Genomic DNA, 8626 nt, shown 5'->3' with positions numbered 1-8626 from the left:
CTTAAAAAAAAAAAAAAAAAAAAACTTAAAAAAAAAATAAATAAATAAATAAATAAATGAAATGTCCTTTGTCTATCACACTGACCTGTTTTATTTCCATTAGAGCAGCTGTAACTAACTGAAATCATCTGTTCATTTGTTTCCTTGCCTTAGTGTACTGCCTGTCTCTTCTCCTTGGTAGGAAAGATCCGTGACGGTATGGACTACCTTTGTCTTGTTCACTGATCTATATTCAGTGCTTAGAACAATGTCTGGTACTGGTGGGCATTCATCTGCAGGGTGAATTCATAGAAATGAAATTGCTGGGTCAAAAGATTGTACTCATTTATGTTTACCAATTCTCCTAGTTTGCTAGGGCTGCCATAACAAAGAACTGTAGACTGGGGGGCTTACACAGCAAATTTAGTGTCAGGAGGCTAGAAGTCCAAGATAAGGTGTCAGTAGGGTTGGTTCTTATGGAGGATCATGAGGGATCTGTTTCAGGCTCGCTTCTTGGCCGTAGATGGTGTCTTCCCAGTTTCTTCATATCATCTTCCCTCTGTCTGTGTCCAATTTTCCTTTTTTTATAAGGACATCACTTATATTGGATTAGGGCCCACCCTAATGACATCATTTTAGCTTAACTACCTCTTCAAAGACCCTGTCTCCAAATATAGTCACATTCTGAAGTTACTGGGGGATAGGATTGCAATATATGAATTTTGAAGGGGACACAGTTCAGCCCATAACACCAACCAATGTATGAGTGTTTCTAATTCTACACACTGGGAATTTTCAGGCTTTTTAAACTTTGCCACCAGTCTGGTAAGTGAAGTATGTTATCACCTTATTGAAGGCATCACATCGCAAGAACTGCTATTTCAGTTTTGCCTTTTGACATTGTTCAAACTTTAAGCGTCATAAAAACATTTTATTGATCTAATAACCCACTTTTAGGAGTTTAATTCTCAAAAAATGTATATTCCAAAGAAAAAACTATATACCAAAGTGTGTTTATTGAAATGTTATGGAACTTTTTTTTTTTTGGAATAACCTAATCAACTAACAATGTAACACTAGGAAGGAAGGAAACACAGAGCTGCTTCTCACTGAAGTATTATGCAGCTTTTAAAAATAATACTTCAGCTGTGTCACAAAATGGAAATGTAATAAGCAGAAAATGAAATTGGTATTTCCTTTTTATTATAGTTAACATCAAATACATAAGCATTGGGATAGATAGCAGAAGAAGTATAGACAAGTTGGAATCAGTCATGTTAAGATGGTGGGTTTTTGTTTTAAAACTTCCTTTTAAATTGTTATATTTATCATTGTGACCACCTTTCTTTATATTTTCTCCAGGAAACACTGACTGGGAAGTATGGAGAAGACTCTAAGCTTATCTATGACCTGAAGGACCAGGGTGGAGAGCTACTATCCCTTCGCTATGACCTTACTGTATCTTTCTAAACTTGGGCTCTTGGTACTTTGGATCAATTCGGTTCTCATTGGGCTGGGGCTATTTCTAGCCTCAGGTTTGGGGATAGCCAGACATAGGTGGGATTAAATACGATGCTTATGGCAATCAGGGAACTTCTTTCTTTCCTTTCTTTTTTTTTTCTTTCTGTCTTTTTCTTTCCTTATTATTTTTTAAAGATTTTATTTATTTATTTGCCAGAGAGAGAGAGAGCACAAGCAGGGAGAGTGGCAGGCAGAGGGAGGAGCAGGTTCCCACTGAGCAAGGAGCCTGATGGGCGGGACTCAATCCCAGGACCCTGGGAACATGACCTGAGCTGAAGGCAGACGTTCAGCGGATTGAGCCACCCAGGCATCCCTGGAACTTACTTCTTTAAATCAGGAATGGGACTTTAGCTAAATAGAACATAGCCTTAAAAGTCTTCTGAATCCCGAGTGAGACCTCAGCTTTATGTTGGGAACCTGTTCCAACTCAGTAATCCCTTGGCTCCAGAATATCTCTCCCCTGCCCTGTCCAGTGGGCAAAGTTCTCCTTAACTGACCAACAGTACATTTCCTTTATCGCCAAGCTATGTCAGAGAATCATCTGCTCAGAAATCCTACATGGAGACCTTTTTCTGTTCTCTGGCCGATCTGCCTGGCCCCCTCCTGTGCTCAGCATAGTGCAGGGGAGACACTAACCAAAGAGAGAGGAACCCTAATCTTTTTTGAGACTTCTGCTTTGCTAACAAAGTTGATTCTGATGTTCAGAAATGCTCTTAATCTTACAGGTTGTGGTTTTACTCACACATAGAGGTTAGACCCCAGCTTCTGTTGGTGGTGATAATCAACTGCCAGACTGTGTGAGGAGGGGTCTTTCTCCTTAACTGTTACCAGGTTCCTTTTGCTCGATACTTGGCAATGAATAAACTGACCAACATTAAACGCTACCACATAGCCAAAGTATATCGGCGAGATAACCCAGCCATGACCCGCGGCCGGTATCGGGAATTCTATCAGTGTGTGAGTATGTGGGGCGTGATGGGGAACTTGGCCCTCCCTCAACTTAGTAGAATCTACTGAGTACTCATGGTGCACTGAACAAACTAGTTTCACCAGATAGTGCTAACCTTAGATTTCTTTAGCATTTTCATGTAGAGGATAGGGATTATTCTCCCCATTTTACATATGAGTAAATTTGAGACTCAGCAAGATTAAGAGATCATAGGGATGGAGGCGCCTGGGTGGCTCAGTCGTTAAACGTCTGCCTTCGGCTTGGGTCGTGATCCCAGGGTCCTGGGATCGAGCCCCACATCAGGCTCCCTGCTCGGCAGGAAGCCTGCTTCTCCCTCTCCCACCCCCCCGCTTGTGTTCCCTCTCTCACTGTCTCTCCCTCTGAAATTTAAAAAAAAAAAAGAGAGAGAGATCATAGGGATAAGAAAGCCAAAGTCAGGAGCAGAACTTTTGGTCCATTGTTCTTTATATTAAACCACAGTGATTGGATCACAGCAAAGGATGGGGAAATTGGATTTGAAGTATCAGATCATCCAGAGTGGTGGCAGAGCTTCTGAATAAGTAGAGAAAATGGCTAAGTATTAAGGCCATAAATTTGCCCCCACAGTGCTAGGAGAAAATAGGGAAAAATAGATGAGTGAGATAATGAAGGAATGTAGACAGAAGGGAAACCAGGGTGGGTAAGAGACCCAAGAATGCTGGGAGTTTCCTCTGGGTTGGTGATAGGACAGATAATGAAGAAGGCGGTATGTGCATGAGTGCAGATAGGCCTTTATGGGGAAAAAGCAGAGCTCCCAGGGCTGTGTCTTCCCCCGCTCCCCGCCCTGCCCTTAAGAAGGTTAAAACTCTGAGGACTATACCTACCCATCTCCCTGCAGGACTTTGACATTGCCGGACAATTTGACCCCATGATCCCTGATGCAGAATGCCTGAAGATCATGTGTGAGATCCTGAGTTCCCTTCAAATAGGTGACTTCCTGGTCAAGGTCAGAGCTGAACGGGTTTGGGAGGGCAAAGTTGGGCGAAGCTTCTCATAGAAGATCCTTGTGCAGAGAGACCAGTAGCCTAAGTGACCAAAACTATTGATGGTCACCCAAAGAGATCCTCTCCTCACTGTGCCTTGGGTCCCTGCAGGTGAATGATCGGCGCATCCTAGATGGGATGTTTGCCATCTGTGGTGTGCCTGATAGCAAGTTCCGGACCATCTGCTCCTCGGTGGACAAGCTGGACAAGGTAATGACCTAAACACGTCACTCTTCTTTTCTCAATACATTTCCTTTATCTCCAAGCTATGTCAGAGAATCATCTGCTGCTCTGAGAGACGTAAAACAAGATCAGGAGAGAGGGCCCGTGCCTCTGTGCTCACCAAAGGAAGATTAGCCCCAGAATATAGGGTGAAAGGCAACTTCTGGAGGCAACTTCTGGAGGGCCCACACTTGCTTTGCAGTGGAGAACTACCCAGGGGTCCCTTACTGGTATCTGTCTCCCTAGGTGTCCTGGGAGGAAGTAAAGAACGAGATGGTGGGAGAGAAGGGCCTCGCACCAGAGGTGGCTGACCGCATTGGGGACTATGTCCAGCAGCATGGTGAGGAACAGACCCTGCCTCTCCAAGAGCCATCAAACTGGCCTCAAATCTTAGGCCAAAACAACTGTGTGTGTGTGTGTGTGTGTGTGTGCGCGTGCACGCGCGCATACGTGTGTAGTCCAGTCAGTCAGTCTGGCTCACAAATGATACCTTCCCAGGTGGGGTATCCCTGGTGGAACAGCTGCTCCAGGATCCTGAACTATCCCAAAACAAACAGGCCTTGGAGGGTCTGGGAGACCTAAAACTACTGTTTGAATACCTGACCCTGTTTGGCATTGCTGACAAGGTGAGTCAGGCTGGGGGTGGACACCTTAGCTGAACTCCGGGATTTCAGTTCCTTGATCCTCATCTTGTACTATGATTTTGTCTCCACAGATCTCCTTTGACCTGAGCCTTGCTCGAGGGCTAGACTACTATACTGGGGTGATCTATGAGGCAGTGCTGCTACAAACCCCAGTCCGAGCAGGGGAAGAGACCCTGGGGGTGGGCAGTGTGGCTGCTGGAGGACGCTATGATGGACTGGTGGGCATGTTCGACCCTAAAGGACGCAAGGTGCCATGCGTGGGGCTCAGCATTGGGGTGGAGCGGATCTTTTCCATTGTGGAGCAGAGGCTAGAGGTACGTCCTGGGGGTGGGCAGCTGGTGGCATGTGAGCTGTTTTCTTTGATCTTCAAGGGGGCAAATAGTACTGTGTTGGTCAAGGAGCATCTCTGGAAAGAAATGGAGAAAAGATGGTTACTGTCTTTCACAGACTCGCACCCCATTATAGGCCAGCTTTATGGATCTTTGATCATTCTTCACAGAATCCTTTCCTCTGGGTCCCTGCTTCCCTCAGCACTGTCAGAAGTCATAGCTGGTATAACCAAAGACCCAGATCTTCTTCAGAATACAGAATGCTTAATATTTTACTACTCTGTACTAGGCACCATGCTTAGTGCTTTTCATGCATTATCTAGTAAAATTCTTACACAGCCCTGTAAATGTATTGTTTACATTTTCTACACAAGGGAGCTGAAGCATTATAGGTCATAATTTGCTCAAGGTTGTGAAACTCTTAAGTAGCAGGGTCAGAATTTGAATCCAGGCAGTCTAACTCCAAAGGCTTGCTCCTACCTACTCTGATGTTGTCTCTAAGTGGTAAGCATGTATCTGAGGTCTTGGGATCCTTCAGATGGCTATCTTGACTCTCTAGCCCCTGGAGTAACACCAGGGAAGGCCCTCATGGCCTCAAGCACTCCTTTGCTGCTGCTCTTAACTGGCTGGTTGCATTTCATCCCTTGGGGAATCCTCTGGCAGTCATCTTCCCAGTGCTCCCATCCTTTTCTCTGGAGCGGAAACCACCCATGTTTCCCAGTTGAGGTCACTGTTCCAGTAGGTATCTTAGGTTGTTAAGAACTATGAAAATAGTTTTCCAGAAAAAGACAAGGGGTGGCAGCAGCATTTTCCCTTTCCCCCTGTCCACCCACACCCTGGGTTGGGCCCTGTGGCCAAAGTATAAGAGGCACAGTGTCTTGACTGGGCAGACAGTAAGTGGGAACTGGGTGACAGTAAGTGGGAACTTCCGTGTGAATGTTCTTTTGGACCCGTAAGGTACTAGAAGGAAACAAGTTTGAAGTTACTGTACGTAAACCACCTTCACTCTTGCTCTACGTGGTCTGTTCTGGCAAGTCATATGTACAAGCCAGTCAGTTCAGTTCTTACATCTTCGAGGAGCCACCTTATGCCCAGTTGCTAGCGGAGAAGACAGGGCCCCTGTCCTTGTGGAGCTCGTGCAGTTGGGCCTTGTCTCTCAGAATCCTGACAACAGCCTGCTCCGTTTGCTCTTTGAAGGTAGCCCAGCTCTCGGCCTCTTACTTATGTGCCCCTTCCCCAGGCTTTGGAGGAGAAGGTACGGACCACAGAGACACAGGTGCTTGTTGCATCTGCCCAGAAGAAGCTGCTGGAGGAGAGACTGAAGCTCGTCTCGGAGCTCTGGGATGCTGGGATCAAGGTAGCGGAGGCCGGCCCCGGGGTGGCAGCAGACTTGGGAGTGCTAGGAACAAACGAAGTAAAAGCTCATCCATAGCAACTTCGGGGAGGAGGGCCAAGAGCACTTGGGCCCCAAGGAAGTTGTCCCTGAGGGCAGTAGAAGCCAGCACTCATCTTCTGCCCTGGTCCCCTGCAGGCAGAGCTGCTCTACAGGAAGAACCCGAAGCTGCTGAACCAGTTGCAATACTGTGAGGAGGCAGGCATCCCACTGGTGGCCATCATCGGTGAGCAGGAGCTCAAGGATGGGGTCATCAAGCTCCGCTCAGTGGCCAGCAGGGAAGAGGTAGGTAGGCGGGCAGGAAGGCTGAGGGACAGGGAATGGCTGGCAGGCCATGCCCATTCAAGATCCGAGCAAAAGCCTGGCACTCATGTTAATGCCCACTCGGAAAGGACTAAAGGTTAACCTGTTACTGTGGTCCTGGTAGGGTAGGAGTCCCATCTCCATCTATACCCTGTGTCTCTGGCTCCTCCAGGAAGCACTGTCTACTTTTTGCCTGCCTTTGCCTGCGTTCCTGCTCCCAGCTGAGCCAAGTCTGATGACTAGGGGAAGCAGTGGGCACTTAGGAGCAGTGGAGTCAGATGCTCACACCACCTTCTTTCCCCATCCTGGCCAGGTGGACGTCCGAAGAGAAGACCTTGTGGAAGAAATCAAAAGGAGAACAAGCCGGCCCCTTTGCATGTGCTGAGTTGAGCAGACTATCAGGGGAAAGTGGGACTGGCACCATGTGAGGCTCAGACAAAACTCTGCATGTATACTTCACAGCTTTGCACACTTCTGTTCCAGCAGGAAGACCTGAACGGTGGTCAGAACGGAGACTTTTTATTATGATTATTTTATTGGTAATCACAGGCAAAAGTGGCCAGGTATTACACAATTTTTCCACAGGATGTCCTGGGGGCTTAGTCCAGTCTGTGCTCCAGGGACGGAGCCTCAGATGGTCGCCCCTGCAGGACCCTAACCAGATGGAGGGAGTGCTCCCCCCTAATACTTAAAGGTCCAATAAAATGACTCAACCGCTGGAGCCTGCCTGTGTCACTGCTGTCTAGTCCTGCCTTCCCTGTGGGAGCCTGGGCCTGCCATTCCAACCACCTGAGCGGTGCGAAAGTGGGGAGAGACTGACAGTAGGCCCCCCGGGCGCCTCCCCGGGGTGAAGGGTGCCGCTGAGGCTCCTGCCTCCCGCGCACAGCCACGCCCGAGGAGCCGGCGCTGCCCGCACGCTCACCAGTTAAGGGCTCTAGCTTTCACCTGAGGGTCCGAGGTTCCCGCGGCGCACGTGCAGTGGATACCCCCACCCCCTTGGGGGGCGGGGTCGTGTTCAGAGCCAATGAGAGCTTGGGGGGAGGAGGGGTAGGGAAACTTCCAGAGGGAGATGCGGAGGAGGTTATAAAGGGGGTACCGACAGGCTGGTCCGAGAGCCATGCAGTCCAAGCGGGAGTGTGAGGTGAGTGGCTGGCAAGAGGGGCTCGACAAGCGCCACCTGAGCAGGGAGAAGTGGCCCCTTGGGCTCCGGCTCCACAGGCGAGGTGGGGGGCGGGCGCGGCGATCCGCCATTCCAACCTGCCCTTTCGCCTTCAGCTGTGGTGTGAGAGGGTGAATCCCGAGAACAAGGCGGCGTTGGAGGCGTGGGTCAGGGAGACGGGCATCCGCCTGGTGCAGGTGAACGGGCAGAGGAAGTATGGCGGGCCACCCCCAGGTACGTCCCAGCCCTACGCCTGCCGGGCCCCGCCAGCCTCGACGGTCCCGACCGTGCACCCTCTGGGGGAGGGGCCTAGCCCAGTGCTCTGCAGGCAGAAATCTCGACCCGTTGCACCCCCTCCGATCAAGCAGCTGAGACTTGTCTGTGGCTCTCCAGCCACCCACCTTGCCCCCCGCCCCTCGAGGGAGGGAGCCAGCCTTAAGGTGCACTTACCCTGCGCCAGCCGCGTTGTTAGCTAGGCACCCGGTTATGCCAACGGCTCGGGGTGCGAGTGCTGCACCCATTTCACGGACGTTTGCTCATAGGCCGTCTCGCGCTGGGTGCCCGGGCCCGAAACCGTCCCGGAGGATGACGGTACCCCTTTCCGCCCCTTCCCCCAGGCTGGGTGGGCAGCCCGCCGCCGGCCGGGTCCGAGGTGTTTATCGGGCGGCTGCCCCAGGACGTGTACGAGCACCAGCTGATCCCACTGTTCCAGCGCGTGGGCCGCCTCTACGAGTTCCGCCTGATGATGACCTTCAGCGGCCTGAACCGCGGCTTCGCCTACGCGCGCTACAGTTCGCGGCGCGGCGCCCAGGCGGCCATCGCCACGCTGCACAACCACCCGCTGCGGCCGGCCTGCCCGCTGCTCGTGTGCCGCAGCACGGAGAAGTGCGAGCTGAGTGTGGACGGGCTGCCCCCGGCACTGAGCCGCCGCGCGCTGCTGCTCGCGCTGCAGCCCCTGGGTCCCGGCCTGCAGGAGGCGCTGCTGATGCCCAGCCCCGGGCCGGCGCCCGCGCAAATTGCGCTGCTCAAGTTCAACTCGCACCGCGCCGCTGCCATGGCCAAAAAAGCCCTGGTGGAAGGTAGGGGGGGCGAGGCTGCGGGGGGG

The 8626-nt window shown here is 50.9% G+C and overlaps 2 protein-coding genes across 11 annotated transcripts in view; both read left to right on the top strand.

Annotated features, from left to right (window-relative positions):
- The window catches only part of HARS1 (histidyl-tRNA synthetase 1), a 13849-nt gene extending 6770 nt beyond the window's left edge, over positions 1-7079 (top strand). For 4 of the 10 annotated variants that reach the window (XM_021701786.1, XM_044916718.1, XM_021701785.1 and 1 more), the window contains 10 exons: positions 1342-1437; positions 2332-2457; positions 3327-3434; positions 3583-3681; positions 3940-4033; positions 4192-4319; positions 4409-4651; positions 5907-6023; positions 6198-6344; positions 6676-7079. In XM_021701786.1, coding sequence (XP_021557461.1) covers positions 1342-1437; positions 2332-2457; positions 3327-3434; positions 3583-3681; positions 3940-4033; positions 4192-4319; positions 4409-4651; positions 5907-6023; positions 6198-6344; positions 6676-6747 — 1230 coding nt within the window. In that variant the 3' untranslated portion in view covers positions 6748-7079. The remainder of the gene's footprint in view (positions 1-1341; positions 1438-2331; positions 2458-3326; positions 3435-3582; positions 3682-3939; positions 4034-4191; positions 4320-4408; positions 4652-5906; positions 6024-6197; positions 6345-6675) is intronic. The other 6 variants (XM_044916719.1, XM_044916716.1, XM_044916721.1 and 3 more) reach the window with 4 other exon arrangements.
- A 400-nt stretch (positions 7080-7479) lies between these two features.
- Positions 7480-8626, top strand: part of DND1 (DND microRNA-mediated repression inhibitor 1) — a 2750-nt gene continuing 1603 nt past the window's right edge. Inside the window, exons 1-3 of the mRNA XM_044916835.1 lie at positions 7480-7503; positions 7638-7755; positions 8139-8600. Coding sequence (XP_044772770.1) covers positions 7480-7503; positions 7638-7755; positions 8139-8600 — 604 coding nt within the window. The remainder of the gene's footprint in view (positions 7504-7637; positions 7756-8138; positions 8601-8626) is intronic.

This window comes from Neomonachus schauinslandi, chromosome 7 (genome assembly GCF_002201575.2).
Source record: "Neomonachus schauinslandi chromosome 7, ASM220157v2, whole genome shotgun sequence".
NCBI lineage: Eukaryota > Metazoa > Chordata > Mammalia > Carnivora > Phocidae > Neomonachus > Neomonachus schauinslandi.
This window is presented reverse-complemented; position numbering and strand designations above follow the sequence as displayed.